This window comes from Desmodus rotundus, chromosome 4 (assembly GCF_022682495.2).
Source record: "Desmodus rotundus isolate HL8 chromosome 4, HLdesRot8A.1, whole genome shotgun sequence".
In the NCBI taxonomy this organism is placed as follows: Eukaryota; Metazoa; Chordata; class Mammalia; order Chiroptera; family Phyllostomidae; genus Desmodus; species Desmodus rotundus.
In genome coordinates this window covers 6,405,082-6,432,330 of record NC_071390.1, presented here as the reverse complement: position 1 = coordinate 6,432,330, position 27,249 = coordinate 6,405,082, and the positions used below count along the sequence as shown (strand labels likewise).

At 53.0% G+C, this 27,249-nt stretch overlaps 1 protein-coding gene across 1 annotated transcript in view; it reads left to right on the top strand.

The window, feature by feature from the left end:
• BTBD16 (BTB domain containing 16) overlaps positions 1-26,279 on the top strand; it is a 35,007-nt gene extending 8,728 nt beyond the window's left edge. The window contains exons 5-15 of the mRNA XM_024555786.4: positions 500-589; positions 2,155-2,269; positions 3,081-3,150; positions 4,286-4,416; positions 11,214-11,333; positions 19,604-19,695; positions 20,530-20,612; positions 22,294-22,371; positions 23,453-23,551; positions 24,865-25,053; positions 26,131-26,279. Coding sequence (XP_024411554.3) covers positions 500-589; positions 2,155-2,269; positions 3,081-3,150; positions 4,286-4,416; positions 11,214-11,333; positions 19,604-19,695; positions 20,530-20,612; positions 22,294-22,371; positions 23,453-23,551; positions 24,865-25,053; positions 26,131-26,199 — 1,136 coding nt within the window. The 3' untranslated portion in view covers positions 26,200-26,279. The remainder of the gene's footprint in view (positions 1-499; positions 590-2,154; positions 2,270-3,080; positions 3,151-4,285; positions 4,417-11,213; positions 11,334-19,603; positions 19,696-20,529; positions 20,613-22,293; positions 22,372-23,452; positions 23,552-24,864; positions 25,054-26,130) is intronic.
• Positions 26,280-27,249: the final 970 nt, after the last annotated feature.

The following is a 27,249-nucleotide window of genomic DNA, read 5'->3' as shown; positions in this document are numbered from 1 at the left end:
GTTTCAAGAGCCGCCAGGTGGACACCTCAGCTGTCCTTCAGCAGGTGGTCATGCGGCTCCTGCTTCGAAGCAGGTGCGAGCCAGGGGCTGGTTGTGCCCAAGGGACCAAGGCCCTGCCCTCGCCCTCAAACTGCTCACAGCCTGATGAGAGAAAGGGGGAGCAAAGGGGAGGGAGAAGGCGGGGAGGCTAGGAATAAACATTTCAAGTGCGGTGTGAGCATTTATTCCCAGTTCTGACAACCATAGGGGAAGCTCCCTGGGGAAGCTGGAGCGCGGAGCGCAGGAACTCTGCCCTAGTTTCGCAACTTCTTGTGAGTCTTCGACTATTTCCAAATAAGTACTCATTTCAAACCTGCATCCACTAAGCAAACAGGCAAACAAAAGCAAAGGAAATGCAGCGAGTGACAGGCCAGGGTGGAGGTCGCACAAAGGGCGGGGGAGCCTGAGACGGGGTCTCCACTGCCACTCCCGTGCATCTTCACCCCGTTTCCTTTTTCAGTGCTGTCACCTAGGAAGAGCAAAAACACAGCCCTCGTGAAGAAGATGGCCATCTCCCTGAAGATCAACGACCCCCAGGTCACCAGAATCGGTAATGTGCGCCTGCCTTCGTTTCCGGGGGATGCAGCCCTCACAGACTTCTAAGGCAAACAAACACCAACAAAACAGAGCAAACCAGCGCCGTATCTGGTGCTCCCTTCTTAAAAACAGCTGAGTGGGGCCGGGCGCGGGGAGGAAGGCTGGGCAACCTGGGGAAATGCAAGGTCAGATGCTGCTAGAGAGAAGGGCGCGTCCTTGGCAAAGAGGCATGAGGGACGCAGAGGAGGGAGCAAGTAGCAGGCTCCTCAGCAGACCCAGGGAAAATGCATGGGCCCTTCAGGGCCACACGGCCCAGGGAAGCTCTCAGACCTGCTTGACCCTCCAAGGCCCCCTCCCCAGGGGGCTCCCTTTGGCTCACCCCCTTCCAATCCCACCCTGACCACCTAGAAACAGACTTCTTGTTAATGTGACGTGTGTCACTTGCTGTCATGGATCAGGATATCAGGAGATCACCCCTCAAGCCCTGGTCAGGCCAGTTGTCCTCAGAGAGCACTGGTCCATACCGAGTCCCTCTGCCCCTGGTCACAAGAGCCCAGTGCCTAGACTATGGAGTCGGCCAAAAAGCCATGTCGTTTTTCCGTAAAATGAAAGACACACTTTCCTCTTTCACCAATAACTTTGTTGATTTGGGTATTTTGAGTATGTCAGCTGTCTCCTCCTACTGGCTTCTAGTGGGTACATGCTGGGGGTGCTGCTAAACGTCTTCCAATGCAACATCTTCCAAGCCCCACAGCAAAGAATTATTTGGCCAAAATGTCAACAGTACCAAGAAACTTTGCAAAACACTTTGACACCTTCGACCAGTCACAGCACCTTCTCCGTACACTGCACAAATCTTTTGAATTTCAGTTGCATTTTTACCTTTCTTGAAATAATAAAGCAGAATACACTGAAATGTTGTGTATCTTCTTCCATCTTCAGTATTAAAACAGCTGCACAAAAATTCGCCACTTTTGATAAGTTTTCTAAATGCACACTGATATGACAGCTGTGACAATACAATCTAACAACATTGTTTCACATGAAGTTAAAGACAACTGAGCGCAAGTAGAGCCATCGTACGGAAAAAGCGTAATGGACTTTTTGGCCAACCCAATACCAAATTAGCCAGGCTCCTCCCAGGAGCCTGTAAACTTTTGGAAGAGCCCAGTCTCCAAGGAAGGTCTGCTGTGAGTTATCTGTCACTCCCAGGACAGACACCAGCCGCCCCTGCACACACACAGCATCCCGCACATGTTCGGGCAGTCACCCCCCTGCAAGGCCACGGACCCCTGCTTAGGAGAAGATCCCTGGGGCACAGACTCTGGGGACCGGCTCACAGGAGCATCCTTTCTGAGGGGGCTGTTTTCTTCCACTTCACCCTCAGTCCCTTTGAGGACACTGGGAGTCCGGGTAGCACCTGCTCCCAGGTCAATGCAGGTGCATTGCCTCTGATGGCATCTCTGGCTGCCCAGCAAGTGGACACCAGAGCATCCAGCAGGGAGGGCACCTGCAAGTGAGAGACTTGGGGTGCAGAGCCCCACGCTGATGGCTCTCTCTCGGATGCTGCCTCCCCAGGCTTCGCCACAGCACTGAAGAACCTCTACCTGAGCCAGGTGGACATGAACTTGGATGATGTGCTGGGGGTGCTGGCCTCTGCTCACATTCTCCAGTTCAGCAGCCTGTTTCAAAAGTAAGGGGACATGGGGAGGGTGTCCAGGGCCAGCCCTAGGAGAGGTGGGAGGGGGGCCTGCTGACTCACTTCATGGAGCATTCCTCTTCCGTGGGCCGGGACACCCAGGCTTTCTTTGCACAAAGAACAGCTCTGAGTCTGCAAAGGAGCTGAGAAAGACACTCATGTACCCTAACACATTATCAGCTCACAGCTGAGCCATGTCCCCAGGAACAGGCTCATTTTAATGAATGACTCTTGACTCACAGGAATGAGATGCAAGTGGAGGGATTTCCATGCCTGGGAGATAGTTTCCAGGTGTGCAGAGTGACTTCCCAGGAGCACCCAAGCCATGCTTATCAATCTCACTTGCACTCCTCTTTGGCGGAAAAAGTCTCTCTCCATTTAGTCCCAGGCACAAAAACCGGTCGTTTGAAGACAGGTTGACTTTTCCCATCACTGTTAGGACTCATTTTCCCCACTCATTTCCGATGGGGCCTTGTTCTGTCGTGTAAATAATATTATTTTTACAAATGTTACACATGGTCACGGCAGATATTACAGGGGAGAGAGAAAGTCAAATATCAGAGTCAAAATCGCCCACCCATCCAGCTGCCCGTTTGGGACCCAGCCTTTCCCCTGGGCCTTCGGATCCTGCTGGCACACCTGGGGGTCCTCTGGCCAAATGTCCACATCCCTCCAACAAGGCTCCTTCCCTGGGAAGGGCCCTGCCGCCGTCCTGGGGTTGAGTGAGACCCTTGGGGAGGCGGTGATGGGCAGCAGGTCTGGAAGCAGCCTGGGGGCCTGAGGAACAGCGGTTATGTCTCTGCAGGTGTGTGGCCATGATGATCGACGGACTCAGCCCAAGCAACATCACTAACTTCTACTTGGCCGGCTGCAAGGTAAGAAGAGCCCGGACAGGGCAGGTGGCACCTCAGGCACCAGCCAGGGCACCCAGACTCTGGGTCACGCACCAGGCTCCGCTCCGACATGCCTACCCAAAGGCACCAACTAGGGGTGCCAACGTTTTCTTTTGCCAAGAGAACAATTTAAAACAACCATTTTATTTAGAAAAGGACATTTGAACACCCCCAAAGTAGAAAGGCTTTGATCTTGGGGGGGGTGGCCTTTTCTCACTAAAACAGCAAACCACCTTCCAGGATATTCTTGTTGGAGTCAGGCGAAGTTTGTCCACCTGGGCCCAGTCGGCATTGGGAGTAAAGGGTGTGACCTGTCTCAGGACGAGGAGAGCCAAGGAGGGGAGCATGTGGCCAGGGTGACCCAGTGTCTCAGGGGCCGCACCGCGGGGTCCGAACCCGGGGCCTCCTGATGCCAGCCTCCCACCGTGAGGCCACTTCCGCTGAAACAGGCACGTTCAGCTGGCACGTTCAGCGGGGACGTTCGGATCACGCACTATCAGCTGCTCGCTGCGCTCTGCATCTAAGAATGTCGGGAACGCCCATTTTGTCAAAGATAATTCATTGCCCTCTCCTTTGCTCCCTCTGTAATTAGCCAGCCGCTCGGTGGGGGGCGCCTTTGCAGTTCGGTCAGCGTTGCTCGGGCGCTCTTTGATCTGGGAGGACTGGAGCCCCGAAGACTCAGCCCCTGCCCAGGGCCTGGCGCCCGCAGACCTTTGCCACTTTCTCTGGACGTTCCTTTTCGGGTATGCGCTCACTACTAACCTTAGAACTCCACACGGGGTGGACCCCGGGGGCCATCGGCCACTGACCAGCCCAGAGAGTTCAGCGTGTGAGCCCTGTGGTCAGATTACCGGGGTTTCCACCCGGCTCTGCACTTCCTCGGGTGACCACAGGCAAGAGCCAGAATCTTGGAGCCTCCGTTTCCCCATCGGCAAAATAGGGATAATCAGGAACCGACCTCACGGTTTATCTATTTTGAAGAGAAGGTTTGATTGAGCACATCTGGGACCCGACACTGCTGAGAGCACACTTGCACAGTCCAGCCTCGCCACTGTCCAGCAGAGGGCGCTGAGAGTTCAGGGATTCCGTTATCTATTCGCTCTTCTTGCCTCCTTAGTACAAGGAAGAGCCGCTCGTCGTGGCCTGTGAGAAGTGGCTGGAAATGAACTTGGTTCCCCAGATGGGGAGGCAGATCCACCTCCGGAAAGTTCCAAAGAACCTGCTCCAGAAAGTGCTGAAGTCTCCCAGGTCAGAGCTGGTTCCCGGGCATCTGTATGCATGTGTGTGTGTGTACATGTGTGTACATGTGCACACGTGTGTAACGTGTGCCTGCACGTGTGCCTGGAGGGGCAGGGCTGGAGTTGGGAAGGGAGATACTCCAGCAGTGGCAGCACCCACATCCCTGCCAGACATACTCCGTGGGCCACACCTTCTGCACCCCAAACTTCTCGCCCTCCTGGACAGCCAGTGGGGGTCCGAAATGTGGGGTACTGTGTGAGGGAGGGGAGGGCATTCCCTTCATGCTGTCCACCAGGGTAAGCACCCTCTGGGTGCCCGCTGTCTCCCTACCCACCTGATAATTCATCACACTAATTGCCTAAGGAATTTTTTTTAATCCTGCCAACATTAACATACCATTAACAGTCATTGCGAAAAATTTGGAAAACAGGGAAGAGCAGAAAAAGGAAAACAAAAGCTCTCCCCCTAAATCAGTCTCTGCCCCCAGCCCTGACTCCTCTCCGGAGCAGCTCTGGGCCCAGAGAGCCAACCGCATGGCCTCTCTGACAATTCAGGCTAGAACCCAACTCTTGGTGCCCCTGCGCCCAGCGCCCCCTTCTGGACACCAGTTCTCTTCCCTCCCCACGAGCGAGCCGTGAGTCCTACTTCCAGACCCAGCCTATCACTGTGGGCCTCACTCACGGGCACCAGCAGCCAGAGGCCAAGCCTCCAGGTGGCTCACCTGGACCCTGCAGGGACCTTTACCTCCAGGTCTTGCATCTGCTCCTGACCTCCTTCCAATCCTGTCTCCAGCCAAGAGCCATTGGCCCTCCCCATCTGGCACCCCCTCTCCATCTCACAGGCCACTCAGCAACCATGGGGGGCCTTCCTGAGACCCACCCCCCCCAGCTCCTTGAGTGTGCCCCTCCCACCTGAAACGCCCCAGGTCCTCAACCCCTCGACTCATTCATGGAAACCTTCCCCAAGGCCTAGCCTCTTGGGCTATTTCCATGGTTTTACAACGCCAATAGCACCCTGGCAGCAGTAAATTAAATTCCTAGAAGTGAAATTACTCAGTTAAAAGGAATTTCAGTTTGTTTTTATTCATATTCCTAAAATATTTTATTTGAAAATGATTTCAAACAAATCAACGTTACAGGAATAGTACAAAGAATATCTGTATGCCTGCAGCCCTGTTCAATTTCTGCCCTGTGTCTCTTCACAAACGCTCTGCAGGCGAGTAGCACGCACCACGCTTCCTTACCCCTAAACGCTCCCGTGTCCGTGTTCTAGTAAAGAGAATATTGTAAAATTCCGTCACAAGGCAGCGAGCAACTTCGGGAAGCTGAACACGGGGGTAATGCCCCCGCGCCACCGGCCCGGTACTGTCCTTTCCAGCACTGTGTTCCTGTGGTGCAGCTGGACTCTGGGTTCACATACGGTCCGTCCTTGTCCCTGCCAGGCCGGGACTATTTAAAAGAGTTTTTGATACCCGCTGGCAAGTTACCAAGTTTGTATTCCCTTTGGGTGAGTTTCAAAAGTGAGGACTCAATTCTGCTGGAGACTTTAGTGCTAGAGTAGAGAGAATCAACGTTTGCTTGTGCTTCAGTGGCGGAAAGCATGCTGATTTCTGACCTTAGAGGTGGACTTAGTCCACGGCTCGTTCGAATTTACCAAGGAGCTTGCAGTGTGTGGAGAGACGAGGTTCGGGGAGCAGCGTTCTGGTGTTGAGGGAAACCTGAAGATGTCAGGAACTGGGGTCCCAGGAGCAGCCCCAGGGCACTGGGGAGGCTCTCCAGGGCCATTCCACCCTGTCCCCCACCCCCCAACTCCCCTATCTGGGCTTTCCCCACAAGTGCACTCTCCTGCCCCCTAGGGGAGCAGAGGTTACACAACTGGTGAAGAGAAGATAAACAGAGCATCCCTTCCACTTTTGGGAACACTGGCCAGCCCTTGGAAAGACTCAGCTGCCCCACCCCGGTAGCATTTAACCAAGAAAGGGGAAAAAGAGGGCTGACCACAACCAGAACATGAGCGATGGCACAGGCACTAGAAAACACACGCCGGGCAGGAAAAGACATCAAGGACATTATGTGTCGGGTGTCTGGACTCACGAGTTTGGGGAGCATGACTGATGCCGGTGTGGAAACTGGGTCCCACTCCTCCAGCCCCCTCCCCCCAGGAGCTGTCTGCACAGACCGTACGGGCACTCCGGGTACAAGCAGGGGACAGCACTGCCTGGATCGGGCACGTCACCCGCCGACTGCCTGCCGTGGCCAGGCCAACAGCTCCCTGACTCACATCTTCCAAAGTAAACTCCCCTCACCCGCTGATGCCCAGGGGCCACCTGCTTTAAAGCTGGAGGGGGGTGGGGTGCAGAGGGCGCAGGAAGAGGGGGCCTGGGCCACACCCGGTGCCCAGGGACAGTGTGAGAAATTTACGCAGGCTCAGGATCCACCAAGTTATTTAGAACAAACTTTCAGGAAGTTCACTTTTGTTGACCATTTTGGGATGTCCCTTTCAGTCCCCACAGCCCGGTGCAGGAGGCAGAATTGTTGTCTATGAGATAAGGGGGACAGTCACAGGCCAGGCAGGAATCCTGCCCGGGGCCCCCAGGTCCTGGTTACCTCCCTGGTCACTGTATAATCACCTCGTTTGTTAAAGGGGCCAGGGCTTCCCAGCAACCAACTTGGCCAGGACTGGGGCATCCTGGGAAGTCAGGTGGCCCCAGACTGGCTGGGCAGGGATGCCACCCTCTCCCAGGGCAGGGATGGAGCGCCCTGCAGCCCACATTCCGGCTGTGGTCATGGTGTCTGGGCCTCTAGGTGCTGTTGGAACAGTACCCAACTCTCAGCTGATGCATCAGCTTCTGGGTCACTCTCCTTCTCCTTCTGAAGCCCCTTTGACCTCATCTTCCTTTGGGTTTTGCTTTCCAACTTGTAAACAACCTGGGGTTCCACACACAGTTTCCCTGACCTCCTGGCCCTCTGGCTTCCAGTTAATGTTCTTCCTAGAGGTCACCACTAGGTTGCGCTGTTCTCTCTCTAACATGACCAAAACAATTTCAAGGTCTGATTTTTCTGGAAGCCGAGGTCCTTGTAGACCTAAGAGGGGGGAGAACCCAAAAGCCTATCTGGTCCCTGCCCACAAAAGGCCGCCCAGTAGCCAGGGGCGCCACGTCCCTCCGGTGTCCACCTCTCCTGGACGCCCTGTCTATGATACGAGAAGTCTTGAGGGCTCAGGAACTCCCTAGGAGAAGCCACCCCTGTCCCCTGTCCTCCAGGGACACCTGTCCCACAGCTGGTCCACTGGTAAGCGTCTGGAACCCCACGTGGCCTCCCTCCCCAAGGTGACAGTTCCTGAAGCTACTGCTTCTCTGGTTAGTAACAATACTTCCCAGTTACTGAGCACTTGTGGGATGCAGAGGGCCCTTGGGTGGGTTATCGGGTCTAGTTCCTACAGCAGCCCAGAGAGGGGGCTCCGTTACACACGGTTTGCCCCGTGCAGTGGCGATGACAGGAAATGAAGAACTGGCCCAAGGCCCTTCGGCATGAGAGCTGGGACTTGAGTCCAGGTCTGAGTGGCCTCAAAACCCATGACCGTGGCCACATCACTGGTGAGCTGCTCTCCAGCCTCCCTTTCACCTGATTGATGGTCAAGATCAATAAGGATATTGACGCTCGTATTTTTTTTAATTGTAAAAAGAAATTTACAAAGGTAGGGGGGTAATAGAAAACCCAAAGGGACCCACCTCCCAAATGAACAAAGGGTGACATGTTGTTATAAGTTACAAAGTAGAACACTACTGATCAAGCCAACGTCGCCTACGTGACTTCTCAGCCCTGCTCCCCATCCCTCCTCCCAGCCTCCCTCCCTCCCTAAGGAAAATCAGACCACTGTTGTGGACTCGTGTGAACCCAATCCATGAGATTACATCCTTGCCGCACACACAGGCGTCTGTAAATAACGCCTCATATTGTTTTGCAAGGGGTTAAACGTCGAATAAATGCTCTCATCGTGACTGTAACATTCGGCAACTCGCTTCCTTCACTAACGTCATGTGATGTGCTCTCTAAACAAGGATACTTACATAGCTAATTAGCCTTTTTGATTAAATCATGGCACAGGGTTCCACTGAATGAACAGACAGGAACTTTTTTCACTCCCTTCCTAACAGCCCTTTGTTTTATCTTGTTTGGCTTCTTTTTTTTTTTTTTTGCTGCAACAATCTGTGCTGCAGTGAGCATCCTTGTTCGTATTTGTTTGTTCTTGGCTTTCTCTGTGGTCTATATTCAAAAGGGGGCCTTTGTTATTTATATACAGTTTTCTAGGAAAAAAAAAACCAGAGGACAAACAGTGGCTTGTTAAAAGCATTTTTTTATTGTAAAGAATACCCCACCCCAGTCCCAGCCCAACAGCTCAGAGTGAGCACCAGCAAAGGCACCGGGAGCAGCCAGGAGTGGGGGGTGCGGTGGCACCGGCCGGAGGGAAGGTGGGGCTCTCCGGGAGCTCCGTCCTGATTAGGGGGAAAGAAACTCTGCTCGAAAGTCCTCCGTGTGGTGATTTCCTGCAGAACTAGTACATTAGGGTCCTGATACTCAGCCTGAAGGCAGAGGGAGGGCTTTATTTCAACAATTACCCTCCATCACAAAAATAAAACCAGGGTGAACAAGAAAATCCATGGAGCTCTCATTACCCCACTCCCTATGTTGCCGCTAGCCCCTTAGGCAAGGTCTCAAAGAACCTCCTGGGCCTGGGGATTTTGAGCATGGGTTCTGCCCCAGAGTCACATTGCTCGCCACCCAGTGGTGGCAGAGCCCTGGCAGAGTTCTCTGTGGGGACATCACACCAAGTGGCTCTACGACATCTCCCCCCTGCCTCACCATTATTGCCCAGACAGTGACAAATTTGTCCTGTCTGGCCAGGGTCACAGCCCAAGCATCTGTAGGTGGCTTAGAAATAAATAAGAAATAAGAGACAAGAGACAGTTCTGCCGTGTCCAGAAATAGCAGGAGAGGTGGGCGGGTGATATTTCCACTGCCCTTTAGAGCCACGCTCTCGCTTGGGCTCCACCCACCCTGACCGTAAGTGGTGGGTGAAGAGGCTGTGATATATTTTGAAGCCAGGGGGCCAGCTCCATGGCCAGAGATGGAAAATACCTGTGGGTTTGAGAACCCCTGCAGTGACTTCCTGGATAGTCAAGCCCAGAGGCTGCTGCAGGCCAAGCATGGGCCCTGGAGCCAGGACCCAGCCCTGCTCCCTGTGACTTAGAGCTGCCGTTCACCGAGCACGTTGCCACAAGCCAGGCACTGTGCTAAGCAATCTGTAAGTGTGGGGACGGCTCAGTAATGGTCCCCAAAGATGTCCCCATCCCAACCCCCGGCACCTGTGAATATGTTAGGTAGCATAGCAAAGGGGAATTAAGGTTGCAGGTGAAAGTGAGGTTACTATGGGGATGACGTCAGAAGGGGGGTGGTCCTTGATTATCACTTGGCGCAATGCAATCACAGGGTCCTTAAATGTGGAAGAGGGAGGCAGAAGAGTCGGAACCAGAGAGGGCTGGGAGGGTTCTCTGCTGCTGACTTGAAGATGCAGGAAGGGGCCCCAAGCCAAGGAATGCGGTGGCCTCTCAAAAGAGACCAGGAAGTGATTCTCTGCATGAGCCTCTAGTGGCACTGAGCTCTGTGTGACCCATTTTGTCCTTCTGACCTCCAACCTGTAAGATAACAAACGTGTGCACTATTAAGCCTCAAGGTTTATGAAAGTTCATTTCAGCAACAATGGGATTCAGACAATGTGTCGCCACACATAGCCTCTGCTTACCTCTGTCCTCTGGGCAGCTGCGTCACCATTATCTCCCAGATAAGAGAGTTGAGGCTGCAGGGCCACTAAACAGCCTGTGGGAGGGTCCACGGACAGCTTGGGGCCGAACTGAGTCGGGCCCAGATCTGACCCCAGAATTGGGTGACCTTGAGCAAGTTATTCGTGTTTCAGTCCTCAGTCGGGGCTGAGACTAGAATGTGACAAGAGAGGCATTCACCTCAGGTGCGAAATCTAGGCACAAGCACCAATCTGTCATCCAGATGTTTTAGTGCAATGTTTAAAAATAAAAATGTGAAAAACCAAGATGAACACACTATGACAATTTTAAATAAATGGTCAATCTCAATTTCCACATCTGTAAAAGTAAGGACTATCCCAACTTTGTGGGATTGTTGTGTGGATTTAAATAAAAGAAGAAGAGCCCTGGCTGGTGTGGCTCTGTGGAATGAGTGTCGGCCGGCAAACCAAAGGGTTGCAGGTTCGATTCCCAGTCACGGCACATACCTGGGTTGTAGGCCGGGTCCCCAGTAGGGGGCACATGAGAGGCAGCCATACATTGATGTTTCTCTCCCACTCTTTCTCCCTCCCCTCCCCTCTCTCTAAAAATAAATAAATAGAATCTTAAAAAAAATTAAAATTAAAAGCATGGCTGACCATAAATAAATAAATAAACCGGTAAAACGTGGGGGATACTGGCTCGTGACACGATACATGATGGCTGCTGTTTCGGGGCAGCACAGAGAGTGGATGAAAGCACAGGCTCCAGCACCGGGCCGCTGTGGTTCAAATCCCAGCTCACCATTTATACCGGCCCCGCGCCCCCGAGCAGGGCACTGAGTGTCACTCTCTGTCTGAGGCCGCCTGCAAACTCAGGGGTGGTGCTGCCTCCTTCCTAAACTCACTGTTTACTTTTCATCGTCTTACACACAGTGTGGGTTTGGTTTTTGGGGTTTGGTTTTTTTGCTATTCCTACAGTGTCCTCTTACACCTTTCATTTTGACCAGGTTGTTTACGCTCAGTGAGCTTCACCTTCTGAAAACACTGCTTCTGTGGGTCTACCTGCACCTGAACCACAGAACTCGGGCGGTCCCCGAGTACGAAACCATGCTGACATTTTTTACCAGGTAACGTAACCCCGTGGTGGTTGGTGACATCGGGGAGAAAGCATCAGTGATGTTATTTTTCATGGCGTCATTCGGAGTGCATAGAATGCAGTTTTCTCTATGGGGCCTAAGATTAGGGGATACCTCTGGCCCCCTAGAGTCCTTGAAAAAGTGAATGATATGTAGGTGTTGGAATATTGAGACAACCTTGTGCTTCTGAGAACGTGCTCTGCGTCCAGTGAAAGACACAACGCAAAAGGCGGTCCTCCTACCTGTGTGGTATTCGGGTGCACTACCACACCACATGGACCTTAAAACCTTCCCATTTCGAACGTACCTAAACCCGACTGAGACATTCTCACGGGTATCTCCCTAGATAGCATATAAATTCTGAACTTTCTGGACAAATGAAAAAGTATTTGAACATGCACAGGTTTCATAGAATTAATCCAGTTTCTTACACTCTGTAAAGGTATCAATTCTAAAAGGTATATATCTCAACCTTTAACTGAAAAATAACAACTACAGTATAATAATGAGCACTGTGATGCTTACTAAATGCAGTAATTCTGACGAGCGAGCATCTACTTGTAATCTCATTTAATCTGCAGGAGACTCAGGGGCTGGTTCCATTGTTCCCATTTTCCAGTAGAGATGAACTCTCTTACCAGAGGTTGTATGCCTGGTAAGGGGTGGAGCCTGACTTGCACCCAGACCCATGGAGTCCCAGGGGACCTTGCTGCCCATTCCTAGAGCAGCAGCTGGTATTCCTCCCTGGTGCCGGCCTCGCTGTTCAGGCCCAGCTCCCTGGGCACAGTGTTCAGAAACATCCTCTGGGCTCAGTGTCAGCTAATTACTCCTCATGTTGCTTTGCGGTGCTTTTCTCCCCCTCGTTGGTCCCCCTTCGCCCGTGAGTGGCGTCTGCTGTGGCAGCCCTGAGGCCAGGGAGCAGGGTGGGGTGAGTGTGGAAGCAAGAGTTTATGGGATCCATTGGGTGTCTCTCTAGCCTCTGTTAAAAATGCGTGAAATATGCTCCTATCATCCGAGCTGCCTTTGGCGTGCAGTGACCCTGTAGCCAAAGACCATCCCGGTGGCCCTCAGAACATCTGCCGTGGACATGAAGGAGCAGGTGGCATTACCCTCAGGGTCGGGTCCAGGATCCTACTCCCCGAGTCCGCAGCCATGGGGCCTCCCAGTGCGAGGAGGCCTGGGCAGGGAAGTCAGGGGGCGCAGTTTCTCTTGTTCCCGTGGGCTCAGCGGATAAACACACCTTCCGCATGTGCACTGGCATCTTGACCCGTTTAAGCCAGTTCCGTTCGCATTGTTCTGCAGCATCGAAGCTTTTGCTGGAATATCTGTGCCCCACGTTAACCACACAGCCCGTTTTTTCTGTCTCGTTATTTGGAGAAAGCAGTATTCAGTGCCCAAATGATAAGTACTTTGCTTAGTTTCTATGTAATTTGCTTTGAACCCCAATGTGTTCATCCCCCCTCCCCCCTACACTTTTAATAGCTCAAGAGACACTTTTTCCTATGAGTCACGCACACCAGGAAAGTTGCTGTTTGGGTCCGGATTACGTCTCTTGCTGGAAACGTCTGAGAACCAGGAGATAGGAAATGAGCTAGAACGTGGGTGATTCATTGGGACTCTGTCTTTAGTGGGAGAGAAACAAGTGGGAATGAGAGAGCGAAGGCCAGTGGGCCCCCCCAGTGAAAGCAGGGTGTCCTCAGCCGTCCCGGCTGCAGTCTCAAGGCTTTCTCTCCCACACGGGTGTGTCTCACCATCACAGCTTCCCCGTTCCTCTTGGATCTACTTTAATTCCATGTTGCCCCAAACCCCACCACTCCTCACGGCATTTCCCCAAGCCCCCGATCCTGCACAGCTTTCCTGGTTGGAAACCACTTGCGTGCTTCCAGATCACCTCACTGCCCCAACCTAAGTGCTTCCGACAATATCTTCTGCCAGGGCCCACGTTCAATGACTGAAGCACAGTAATGAATCTTGACGGCCTGCCTATGAACCTTCCCGGCTCCCTTGCTCCCTCTCCCTCCCTCCCGGAGGCTCTGTGTGCCCCCAGGACAGAGATGGAGCAGCCTGGGCCTCAGACGCCGTCCCCCTGTGGTGGTCCAGGCCCACTCCCAACTGGGAGCACCCTTCTCCTGTCCCAGCTTGTCTACCCAGAATGGTGGTACCTATAAGGCACACCCCAGTCAATGGCCTCCACCGCCCAAACCATGCCCCTGAGTCCCCAGGCCTAGGGAACGGCATCGTGGTCCCTGCTTACTGCCCCCACCAAGACTCTGCCTCCTGTCCTCAGCCTCCCTGACTATAAACCCCGTGAACCCCTGGTGTGTGTGTCTGTCCTGCCCGCCCAGGTGCACCATGAGCAGCTTCAAGGAAGCTTGCCTGGCACTGGGCTGGACATCTACTGCCAAATTAAATGAGACTCCATCGAACGTTTTCATGCAGCTTAGTTCCCCCCAGAGAAGTGGGTCTTAGACCCCACTGACGCAAAATTCAGAGAACGCCATGTCTGGAGCGCCACGAAGTGATAGGGGTCACGGACAGACGTCCATTTTTGCTGGTGGGCAGTCTGGTGCGCAGACTAGGACGGGCGCTAAGGCTTTCTCTAGGCTCAGTGAGAAGTAACGTCTCGGCAGATGATTGACACCTGCCCAGACATGGGAGCAAGTGAAGGAGGCACCCAAGTTCCACGTTTGCCATCCCTTCCTGAGGCTCCCCAGGGCTGGCCAGCAGCAGTGCAGGGCCCTGGAGCTGCTGGCCCAGCGTGGCTGGTGGCCCAAGGGCTCAGGCTGCAAGAAGGCATCTCAGCTCCAGCCTGTGGGAAGTCACGTCCAGCCTGGGCCAGAATTGGGTCAGCAGGGGAGGTAACAGACACAGTTCGGTGAAACCAAAGGGGTCGGCTCATCTGTGACCACCAAGAGGGACATGCCAGGAGAATCTCCACATGGGGCAGAGGAGCGGATCTCCTGGGAGACGGTACACAGGCTTGGGAATGAGCAGCAAGGAAGTTGACTAGTTGGCCCAAGTGTTACAGTTGCATCTACTGATGAAATCATTTCAATGGCAGAGGGATTTATAAGCTAAATCCCAGGTCTCGGAGCAGCAGCCAGAGTGGGCATTTTGAGGCCTTACCAACAGAGGGATTTCCCAGAGGGGCTGGATTTTCACGGCGTGGAGGCTGAGGGACAAGCTACGCAAATATTAGCTAACGAGGCCCGGTGACCCGCAGGACTGAGGCTGGTGGCTGCTGCAGGTCCGGCCCGGGCTAGCCCCACACCTGCAAAGGTTACAGAGCAGCAACTGAGGAAAATGAATCAGGTGCCCCTTTTCTCCGCTGTCTTAGCAATGTCCGGAAGGCAGGCTAGGCGTGAATGAATTTGCGTGGTCATCCTTCTCCAACTGTACCTGCAAGCAAATCCAAGCCTTTCCTACTGTTGATTTTTCCAATCTTTCATGTTTTCCACAAATGTTTATTGCACATGGACTGTGTGCTGGGGACACTGATGGAAAGTTGAGGCGCTAGTTTCTCTACCTGGCCAGGTGTTCGGGAACATCTTCAAGCTTATTTTTATTGCTGCCCAAGTGCATCAAAATAGGAAAGAAACAGACTCACACACACACACACACACACACCCCCCACCCCTCGGTACCCACAGCCTGTTTTCTTGGCAATGGTTATTTTAGAAAAACAAAAACGCTGTCCAGAATAAAATTTAACATTTCCTTGTAGGAAAAACAAACAAAAAAATGTATGCAAAGCTGTTGCCTCCCTCCGCGGAGGTCTAGCCATTACTGCGTTCCGCTGAGAAATCCTGGAGAAGTCCAGGAAAGCTGTGAAAACTCACCAATTGGAGAAAAGCCAGAGGCAGGCAAATTGTTCACTTTTTAAAAGTACATTTTTTATTAGATGACTTTATTTTTTTTAAGATTTTATTTATTTATTTGTGGAGAGGGGGAGGGAAGGAGAAAGAGAGGGAGAGAAACATTGATTGGTTGCCTCTTACACACCCCCGGCTGGGATCCTGACCTGCAACCCAGGCAAGCACCCTGCCTGGGAATCGAACCAGGGACCTTTCAGTTCACGGGCTGGCGCCCAGTCCACTGAGCCACAGCAGCCGGGGCAAGGGCATGTTTTTAATCAAAGTGTAAAGTAGACACAAAAGAGTGTGCAGGCCAACAGTGAATGAGTCCCACAAAGTGCACTCACCTGCCTAAACAGCACCCAGACCAAGAAACAGAACTCGACCAGCCGCCTGCCTAGTGGCCTCACCGCAGTCACCACCTCTCCCACACTTCCTTTTACTTTGAGATCTCAGTGGTGAAGGCAAGTATCGTTCTTGTCCTTACTCGATGTATTAGTCCTTCACCGGGTCCCTCTCAGACTCTGCAGAGGTGGGCTCCAACCATGGGCTTGCATCCTCACTGGAAGGAGGCCAGCTTCTGCACAATCCCAACTGCTCGATGCCCCTGACCTCTGCTGCTGAGCCTCCCCTTCCTGTGCCCTGTCCAGATCTGATCCATTGCTCACGGAGCTAGCCAAGCACTTCCAGGAAGCCTTCCAGGATCTCAGCTGCACACCGAATGGTCTCCTTCCCTGAGCCTCTCTTTGCAGAGAGAACATGAGCTGGCTGTGTGGGCACGCACCAGCCGGGCAAACCCAGCCCGACCTGCCCCTGTGCACCGTGAGAGGGGAGCCACCCTGGTGCTGCAACCCGCTGCTATCTGGAGGGATGCGCTCCATGACGTGGTGTGCCAAGGATGGGCAGAGGTCTCTTGTGATTAGCAAATGGCATTCAGAGTCATCTGTGAGTCACGGCCGTGAGGACCATTACGTTGTTCTCTCTTTGAATAGCTCCACCGTCCCCAAGCGCTGGCCACTACCATTCTTTCTGTCCCTGTGAATCTGACTTCTCTAGGTACTTCAGATAAGCGGAACTGTACAGTATTTCTCTTCGTGTGTCTGGCTCACTTCACTTAGCATTACGTCCTCAAGGTTCATCCAGGTTGTAGAGTGCGTCAGAATTCGGAAATGCGACAGACGGTCGCTGACTCGCGGTGGTCTGACTTGGGATTTTCCAGTTCACGGTAGGGTGCCAGTGGCCCGCGTTCAGTAGAGACCAGACCTTGAATTTGAACGCTGATCTCTTCCCGGGCTAGTGACTTGCAGTACGGCGCTCTCTCGTAATGGTGGGCAGCAGCGGTGAGATGCTTTTGCCCGACTGTAGGCTCACATACGTGTTCTGAGCATGTTTAGGGTTAGGCTGGGCTAAGCTTGGATGTTCCGTAGGTGTATTAAATGTATTAAGTGTATTAAATGCATTTTTGACTTACAGTATTTTCCACTTATGATGCGTTTATCAGGGCGTAAGTTGAGGGGCAGCTATGCAACATTTCATACTAACAGTTGGGGTCCCAGAGGCTCTGAGTCTGAGACTGGGCAGAACTGGTAAAGGCTCCAACAGACAACAGGATGGAGGGGGAAAAGGGGTTACTAAGAGCTGCTCTAAGCCAGGGAGACCTGCCCCAGCCACTGCCTTTCAGGAAATCTGTCCCCAGGGCCTTAAGAGCAGAACTGAGAGCCAGCCTGAGTGTGCCTGTTGGTACCAAGCTCCTGCAGGTTGTCCTCCTTAAAGGGGCACGCCCCTCAGGTTTGTCGATGAATGTCAGGAGGCAGAGACCACAGCCTGATGTTTGCCCCAGGGAAGTCAGTGCCAAACCCCGAGGTCTCTGCGCAGACAGCGCTCAGGGCCCGGGAGCCGTGCCAGCCTCGGACCCACCGACAGCCATGCAGAGAGGTCACCGATGTGGCAGCCAGCCTCCTCCCACTTTATCTGACATCGGAGGAACGCAATGACTCACCACTGACGTAGCAGCTGTGTCTGTACCACATGGCTGGGAGGAGCCAGTCCAGGGGCAAACACACTGGGCCGGACTCGGGAGACCTGGGTCCAGTCCTTGCTCTGTAACCATCAACCCCGCTGGGCTCCCTGGGCGGGGTGACGCTGGTCAGCTCACAGGGCTGGATGCTCTGAGATACTAGAAAATCGGAAGCTGAGGCCACTGGTGTCTCCTCTTGAGATGGCCCACAGCTTGGACCAGTTAGAGGGTGGCACTGCTAGTGGATGCCACCAAGAACAACCCCATGTACGGGGCGGCTTGCATCTAGGTCATTTCCCTGGCATCAGAGGATGTGGCAGTAACCCTGGCACTGAGGGGTCACCAGGTATCAGCGGCCGTGCCAAGTGCCTCACAATCCCTGTCACCTCGGGCCTCCCAGCGCCTTCCGGGAGGCCCCTGTGGCTAAGGCCCCCACTTGCCAGAGAAGGAGACTGAAGCTCAGCTCGGTCCCCTGACTGATGGCCGCTGGTCAGAGACTGTGATTCCAGGGCCCAAGTGCAGGGATCTGGTTGGGTGATGGATGAGCTGACCTGTGACCTCACCGAATCAGCCACCATCAATGCCACTTTCCTGTGACCCAAAGCAGTCATAAAGTCCAATCACCTTTCTCAACTGAACCCTTTGGGAGAGGAGGTCTGTCCTGAGCAGTCCTGGCTGATGGTCCGTCGGGCCCGAGTGCCTCACGCAGGAGCATGGGTCCTCAGCTCCCTCCCACGCTTCCAGCAGCCTCCCCACAAAGCTGCAGAGCTAGGCGCTTCTGAGGAGGAGGGGAAACACCATCCTCCTGACTCTCCTTTTCCTCCTGGGGTGAAACTGCGTTTGATCTGCAGCTCCAGCAAGCACTCCCTTCTCAGGGGCAGCGCCAGGCCATGGGGCCGTTGCCAAGGGCACGGACTCACTCCCTGGAACACTCGGCTAGGCTGGGGACTGTGCCAGTTCAGCCCCTTCTTCCCTCCTGGGCACCTCTGCTCACCCTGGATGCCACTTAGCTTGTTCTTCCATTAATGGGGACAGAGAGCCTGGGAAGGAGGTATACCCAGGTCAGGGACAGGAGGCAGACGAGGGTAATTTATCCAGCTAAGAAATCTGTCTTCTCAGGGCATGGCCCCCACTAGCCCAGCTCCACCTGCCCTGGAGAATGGGGGGCTGGTTCTAGGATCAATAGCTCTGCACTCCCAGATGGATTGGCCTTCCTTTACTCATGCCTGATCTGTCCACCCCTAGAGACAGGCACCCAGGGGATTCTGATAAATAATCATTGCCCCAAATCGATGCATTTGTCTGCTCAAGCCTCTCCCCTCCACAGCTCCTCAGCACCCCTAACCCTCTCTCCTGGGGGCCACTGTCATGGAGAAGAGTTAGACAGGCCCAGGAATTCCCAGATGATACAAAAACGGATGGTCCCCAGGGCAGGTTGGCAGCACCTCCAGGGGAGGCAGGATGCGGGGCCAGGGATGCGTTTAGTCTGGCCGGGACAGGATGTGATTGGGACATCACTCTTGATTCATGGAAAAATAGTCTAAAAGTGCCTTGGCTGGTCTCCCGCAGGACCTGTCTTGAGGGAAGGACTGTGTGTTTCCGAAGGGACTTGGAAAACATTACCCCTCTGTCCCCATATGTGAAAAGTGACCATTTGATGAAGCGAGTTGTTTCACAACCAGAGCGGTGGCCATGTGTCTGCCTGTCCGTGTCTCCTCGAGGGCAATCTGGTCCTCTCAACCCAGCCTGACCTCCAGCCAGGGGCAGGAACAAGCTGGAACTCGGTATTCACACCGACGGTCATAGAAGCAACCGTGAAACCAGCTGCTGAAACCAGTTACCTCTCATCCAAACTTTTTCCTTTTCAATTCCATCTGGAAGTACTTTGGAAGTGCCTAAATTGGCCACTTATTCAAAGGGCACCAATGTGTAGAGGAGGCACCAGAAGTCTCAAGTTCAAGTCGTGGCTGAGCCATTGCTTTTCATCCGTCAAGTGGAGCCTAGGATACCTGCCCTCCCTGTCTGTCCCATGGGAAGCTAGAGAGACTCAAGTGAGAAAATGTATCTCAAAATTCTCTATAAAGTAACGTGTGTGCCCATCAGTCATTTAATGAGTATTTGCTGGGCACCTACTATGTGTACAGCTCAGCAGTAGACACAAAGGGGAATGTAACCATTTGTCTCATTGCAGTCTGCGGGGCCAGCTTTCACAGAGGTTAGCCCTGCCACTTCTTGCTTCCATACCCCTCCCCCACCCGAGGAGAACCCAGCCTCACCTGCCCCTGGCTGGTGAAACCACTAGTGTCTTGGAAGTGGCTGTCATTGGCCCTAGCTCACCCCAGAAAGGTGTTTTCTGAAGGCCTTTTCTTCCTCTTTGTGCCTCTGCCAAGCCTCTCCAAGAAGACGTGCTTTCTGGACCAAGAGGAAGAACGTAGCTTGATACCCCTCTTCCTTTCCCTGCGTCTACATGGCATCACTGAAGGTAAGCCCCAGCCTGTGCGAGTGTGTCCGCCGAAGGCTGTGGAGGACCTGCCCCACCAGATGTTTCCAAAGGTATCCATTGAGTTCTGACATTGTCACTTCTGAGCTGTGTGACACTTCAGGAAAGCCTTTGTCTGGTCTCAGTTTATTTGTCTGAAAATGGCTATGAGCTGAGCTTCCATGAAATATGAGGATGGATCATGAAGGCACACAGCTGCCAAAGGCCACGTTGCTGCCCCCTTCCCTGGGCCCTGCCTCCTGAAGCAGCCACTCCTTTAGGCGGCTCGTTTCGTGGGCTGGGAGAAAACTCGGGGGCTGTGCTCCAGACTGGAGCTCCCCACACCTCATGCTCTGCGCCCAGGAGAAGGTAGCTGGGACTTGGAAAGAGGAGGGAAACTGGGGAGTGTGATTTGGGCTGCCCCGCGGGCTACCCAGTGAGATCTTTGTGTCTGAAAGGACATTTGAGAACTTTTCCAGGTGTCCAGATAAAATGGGCAGCTCCAAACCCCAGGGGTGGGGGATGGGGCCCAGGCAGTTTTCTCCGAGTCACTCCTAGACTCTCTGAAGACACTGGTTGTCAGATCTCAGCCCCGCCTCCTTGGGCAGGATTTGCTGGGGGAGGGGGGCATGGCGAGGGGCTGAGGGCACTTTGGGGAAGTGCTCTGTAATGTCCCATTTGGGTCCCACACACCTTATGATTCCCGATTCCCGGGGCCCTGGAAAGGACCTCCAGCCCTCAGCTCCTGACTTTCTCCTTTTTATCTCTGTAAGTGGGACTTTCGTGATTCTCTTATGAATAAATCTGTAAAAATATTCCCTTTGTGTTCCTTCCAAGGCAAGGATCTGGATGTGTTAAGGCGCATTAACTTCTTCCCAGAGCTCTGGCTGCTCCAGGTCACCGCCAACCATTACCACGCAGTGAGTCGCCAGCTCAGCAAGAAAACAATTACCGAAATGTATTGCCTTTCTGACTGCTTTCTCTGGAGATGTGTTTTGCATTTGAAATCTCTGGGCCTTTGAGGTTGGGCTATCTGACTCATCTGCTAGGGGAAGCAGACAGAGCCAAGCCCCTGGAGGGGTGGAGGGAGGAGGCCTTGGAACCCAGGTGCTCAGAGAATCTGTCTGGTGGACCTGGACCGTTAGATGGGGTAGAGGAGCGCCAGCCACACCGCCCTCGAAACAGAGTCCCCGGCAAACACAAATGTCACATGGGCTTCTTATGGAAACGTTTCCAAATGCAGAGAAATTGAACGAAAGAAAATACATACCCTCAGACCCCTCACCCAAAAACAACCATGGCCAACATCTGTTGCATGCGATTGCCTTTCACCCTTTTTTTAAACACAATTAAATGGGCTCACGAACACCATATTTAACGGCTGCAAACTCTTCCACCAAGAGGATATTCTGTTACCAACGCTACGTTGCCATTCCTGTATCATGGAAAATGTACGATGTTTCTAATTATTAGGCAGCTATTCTAAATGACCGTATGGTGAGTGTATTTGAGCACAATGGTTTGTTTTACTCTACTTGGAGTTATTTTCTTATAGGAGATTCTCAAGAGTGGGAAATACTGGCCCCAGAAGGAATGTACGTTTTGTTCTTGATTCCTATTAACACCTTTGGGACCAAATGACTCTCCTCCTGCAGGTGTAAATGAGCGGGCCTCCCTTTTTACATGTTCAGTGATGGAGGCATGTTTCTTTCAGATCTCTTGTGTTAACTGAGAAGCAAACCATGGCATCTCATTTTTTAATGGGCACTTCCTTTCTTACTGGTCAACGTGACTATTTTTCCACGTGGCATGTCCTCCTGGGAGAATTGTCTATGCAAATGGACAATTCTTATGTGTTCTTCTTATGTGTACTTCTTATGTGTTCCCAATCTTGCAGTTTTAGGAATGAAGTAGGGCAGTGTGTGAGTTCTGAAGATGTATGAGTCACTAGTTACAATTCAGTTCAGCTCAACAAATACCTATTGTCATGTGCAAACCACAGAACTGCATGGCCCCTGCACAGCAGATGAGGGCTCTGTGAGGCCATGCTTCTCTGAGACCTGATTCAGAACTGTGCCTTAATGCAGCAGGGGAGGAGAGAGGACGGGACGGGCCATGGAGGGAGGACAGTCCTCAGGGCTGGACACCTCTGGAAGTCCCCCACCGCCCTCTTCACATCCTTCTGACCCTGCCCACCTCCTTCCTTTTACCGCCCCCCCTGCCAGTGTCAGGCTCTTGAAATCCACCCTGTCCCACCCCAGCCTGCAGGTGGAGCTGGCTATCTGGGGCCATCTTTGCCCTTGACCTTAGGACTGTGATCATTCTCTGCCTCATGATCAGGCTACTTTCGTACTCATTGTAATTCCCCAGTGAGGCTCCTCAGGCTGTTTTCTGGTTGTGGTCTTTGCATTCTCTGAAAGCGTTAAGCCCGCCCCGGACCCGAGCAGGTCTCCCATCAACACCGGGGCCTGGGGGAACGGCTGGCTGTGGGATCGGGAGGGAACCCTTTCAAGCACAGTGGGGCCGTGAGGGGCAGTGAGCGCCTGTGAGGATGGTGTCAGGGGGTCGGCGGCCAGTGAGCTGCACATTTTTCCTTTCCAGGTGGAAAGTGGGGGCGACATGGTTCCCTCCAGAGACTTCACCACTCAGGCTGTGAGATTCGGGCTGCTCTTCAGCCAGGTATTGACCGCTGGCCCTGAGTAAGGGGGAGAGCTGTCCCCTCCTCTGCTTGTTAAGGACCTTGCTGAGCATTACTTCTTACCTCTGGTAGGAAAGCCAGGGCAGAAGAGGAAGCTACAGGTGTCTCTTCTGCGGGCTTACCACCCCCCAGGAAATAAAATTCTCAACACAGGGGCCTTGGAGAGGCCATTCAGTAACCTGATGTGTGCGTCCAAAATATCCCCACGGGGTGACCCACTGCCCTGGTTTTCAGGGAGGGGGGAGTCTCCGTTCTAAAGTCAGGAAAGGCCTGGGCAGGCTGGCGTGAGTGGGTCAACCATCTTCCCCCCTCCACACACGCAGATGCCAGCTGCTCCCCGAGAGAAACCCCCTGAGCCTGGGTTTAGGGTTACGAGGGTGAGCCTCTTCTGAGCGGCCACGTTGACAGTCCCTGGAATCAAAGTGATGGCGGGTTGGGAGGCTCGGCTGCAGGGCACCTGGGCACTCAGCCAGCAGGGGAGCGTCCGGGCGGAGACAGTGCTCTGGATGGCCTCCGGTAGACACACCTTGCTCTCCTCCAACTCCTCTAACGCCACCTCCTGTTTCAGGGACATGGGGCCCTGAAGCTATCATCAGAGACTCTGCTCTGGGTCAGGCCTGGACGGGCCGGGTCCAGCCCCTTACTTTCAGAGACCTGCCCCCCTGGACAGACTGCAAACAAATGGGCCCGGGACACCTCGCAATACCATGAGTATGGAGTGGTCCTTAGGTTCATCAAAACGGAGAAAAAGGCTTCCTTTGGAAGGTCTGCGGGACTCGTAGAACAAGTGATAGCGTCATCAGTGCTGTCCTGCAGGGCCTGTGACGTCACTGCAATTTGCCTTTTCCTGTGCTTGCTATGCTAAAATGGCTATTGCGTTTTCTTCCATGACCATTTATCACCCCTGTACCCTTCTTCCCCCACCCTCCTGGCTACTGTGTTTTAAATCCGTTTTCAAATTCGTCACTTTTGTTGTTGTAGCTAGAATTTGTTTTGCTATAGCCTCTTGCCCTTGAATGCTGAAGATTTTTTCTGCCACTTTTTGTTTCTTTCCCAATTTAGGAATGCACAACTTATTCAAAAATGATCGCTGTGTATGGATTCTTCTTTGAGATAAAGGGAGTCAGAAACGATGCCACATCTTATAGTTTTTACATGCAGGTAAGGAGGACGGAGCACAGGGATGGTGCGTCTCTGAAACAGCCTTTCAGGTTCAGAGTCAATTCATACTAAGTTAGTAAGAATGGGTCAATCGTTATTTAGTAACTAATACAGAATGTGTTGTAAGCCTGGAGCCAGTCGCTCATAGATGTGATGTCATCTGAGTTCTGCACCAGTCTGGGGAGGTTGCTGGTGTCAGCCCGTTTCACAGGGGAAGGTCTCAAGACGGAGCGTCTTCGTGTTCACCGGGCAAAGCCGGGGATAGTCTCCTCTGACTCCACACTCGTGGCTCGGTTCATCTTCAGTTCCCACATGATGCTTTACAGGTGGTCATTCCTCTGCAGAGGTAACAGGAAGGGCCCAAGGGAGAGAGGGAATGGTCTCATGTGGAGTGACAAAGCAGGGCAGTGGACAGGACAGCAGAGAAGTCAGGAGGGTGAATGGCTTCGCCTGGGTGCCCTTGTGGGGCTTTCGGGAGAGGCAGGAGAGTGCTGGGTTTAAGAGCAGTGAGTCTCAAGTCAAAGACCTTGACTTGAGCCATAAGACCTTGTCGAGACCATGAACTTACCTCACTGGGCTGTTGGGAGTATTAATGTATTAATTTATGAAAAGGGCTGAGGACAGGGCCTGACACATAAAGCCCTCTTTGATGATGATGATGACGGTGACAACTATGGTGAAGGACCACTATGTCCCACTTAGGATTTGCCGTCTAAGTCTCTAAGTCTTCGACAACTTGAGAAACTCTATTTTATTCATCTTTTTTACTATCACCGCCAACCACAGTGCCCGGGACACAGAGGTGGTAGATTTGTGTCGTGCGTGGATAAATGAATAAATGCACGAGAGAAGAGACCTGAAGTTTAGTCCCCACGTTGCCACTACCTCATTATGTGCCTGGAGCAAGTCCTGTCTCTTCCTTGGATCAGTCTTGGTCCTCAGGGACTCAGGGATTTCCCTCCCTACATCTTGGCTTTCACTGGTTGGAAGAGGTGGATTGTGTAATAATACCAGTGGAAATGCTCCTATGAACGCTGTGTTGGTTTTGAAATTCTGGCAAAGCGATAGGAAGACCTTCCAATCCCATAAGCTTGACTCCACGGCATTTCTCTGGATTGGCCAAACCCTAGTCCGCTGGCCATGGTTTGCGGATGACTCAGCAGCAGCCGGGCTCAGGAAACGGGATTCCGGGGAGATGCCCTTAAGCGCTCCACACACATTATGCAGGAGGGTCCACGTGCCAGGAACCAAGTGTCGCTGGCTGTGGGTCACTCCGTGTCAGCCCACTTAAGGCGATCGATCCCTCCTTGCAGAGAATGAGGCCCACGGACGTGGGATTCCCCTCCTCAGCCTGCGAGTACGGGCTCATTAGCCTGAGAACGGAGCGCTTGGTCAAGTACGAGATCAGAGCCCAGGCCTTGGTGAACAGCCAGTGGCAGGAGTTCAGCACGAGCCAGATCGTGCAGAAGTTCCGGTTTGCCGGACGCACCTGCAAAAGCCAAGTGAGTCTTTGTCTTTTCTCTTCTCTTTCATTTCACATTTGCTCTTTCTTGCCTGCACCCCGTTGTGGGGGGCTAGTCACTGGCTTCACATCTCCAGGGACCTACAGGAAAAGCTTGCTCTGTTTCTTAAGGATTATCACAGCTTCAAATAGTGCTAAATGGAAATCTCCTGGAATGGGAAGCTGGGGATACGGAAAAATGTAACCCAAATCACACTGTCTGACGGAGGTCACACCAGACCCTTTTTAGAAATGTCAAAGGATGTTTTCCTGGAGGAGGGGAGGTTTGGTGGAGTGTATTGGCTCCCACCACCTCCACTCTTGGCTGGATATCACCCATCACTTCTGCTAAAACCCATGGCCCAGCCTACCTGCCTCCATGGGCCACACCAGCATCCGGGAGGATTTGGTACCTGGTCTGGCTCCTGATAGCGGCCATCCAGAAACTGCCCAAGAGTTTGTCTGTAGTCCTAGGAGGAGCTCGGGGTTGTGAGTTCTGGGAGGTCGGGGCCTCCCATGCTGCCCTTATGGGGAATGGGGCTTGGCCTTCCACCAGAGAGTAAAATTCTCAGTCCTGGTTGTCATCAGAATCGCCCAGCTCTTTGCAGAGTCCCCAAGGCTGCATGCCACCCAAGTGAGACCAGGTATTTCATGGTGGCACTCAGGTATCAGTATCTTTTAAAGCTTCCCCAGCTATTCTCTATGATATTAGAAATCCAAGGTCATGTCCTTTGCAGAAGTGGGAGCCAGGAAGGCCCAGATGCTGGAATTCTGGAAGGGCGGTTCCCCGGGGGCCTGAAGGAGTCTTTGTCATGCCCAGGGTGGTGGCCACACAGGATCACTTACTTGTGAAAATTCACCAGGTGGTCCCCTTAACATCTGTGCACTTGACTATACTGAAGTCATACTTACATTTTTTTAAAGTTTATTTTAAAGGCCTTTTCTCGGTGACTCTAATGTGCAGCCAGAGCTTAGAGCGAACGCCGTGCACACTTGTCAGGCCTCCGTCTTCCGCCTTCAGGGGCCAGTTGTGTTCGTTGTAAAAACCCCAGTTGCTCTGTTTTGCTTCATCTTTTAGGTCTTGAAAGTCCAAACTGTGGGCAGCCCGATCTATGTAAGTTTTTCATTCATCTTCCCAGTGTCTTGACGATTTTGACGATTTCCAGAAGAATCTGCGGAATTTTTTTTCTTCCCACAGTCTGCATAAAAGACAATAAAGTTACATGAAGGGACTACCCAGGTGTTCAGCTGACTTTCCTCTTTAGGGAGGGCTCAGCAGAACTTTCGCCCACTGTCTCGGTCTTTTCCAGACTAAGCCACAGGCTGGTTAAAGCCTACAGAAATGTATGACTCACTGTTCTGGAGTCTGCAAGTCCCAGCCCAAGATGCTAGCAGACTCAGCATGGTGTCTGGGGAGGGCCTGCTTCCCGCTGTGTCCTCACAGGGTGGGACAAGGGCCTGGCAGGGCTTCCTGAGGCCTCTTTTATAAAGGCACTAATCCCACTTGTGAGGGCCCCACCCTCGTGATCAAAACACCTCCCAATGGCCCATCTCCCAAAACCATCACTTTGGGGGGTTAGGTTTCAACATGTGACTTTGACTGTGGCACCCACATTTGCATTTCTTTGGGGTGGAATGTGCACCGAGCAGAGTCCACCTGCTATCATTGACCCCCAAACAGCTGGGGCCCTGCCCTGATTTCTCACATCCTCGGGGCTCTTGGATGGGAGCCCCAGCAGTAACAACACCCTCCCACTGGCTAGGGTGGTGGGCAGATGGGGGATGGAATCACACACCAGTCTGTGGTGCCTGGCAGTTTGGGCTCAGCCAGAACAAGAGGTAGGAAGGGAAGGAAGCAATTACAAGGTTCAGAGTGACTGACCATCAGCCATTTTAAGTGGAACCCTGTGGTCTGGGAAAAGTAAGGTAATTTGATACCACTTCTACCTCCTTGCACAAGGTGGTGGGGGTGGGGAAACGGCAGGGGTTGGGGCGGGGGAGCATGCTGAGGAGCCAGAGTGGCAGATCTGGTTGGAAGATGCTTACTGAGCACCTCGGACCCATTAGGCACTTGACATGCACCCTCTCGCTGAATTCCTCTGACCCCGCATAAGGTAGGGTGAGGTACCCATGTCTGGTAAGAGAGGAAGCTGAGCCCCAGAGAGCAAGGCCTTTAGCGTCCAAGTGCTAGGCCCGG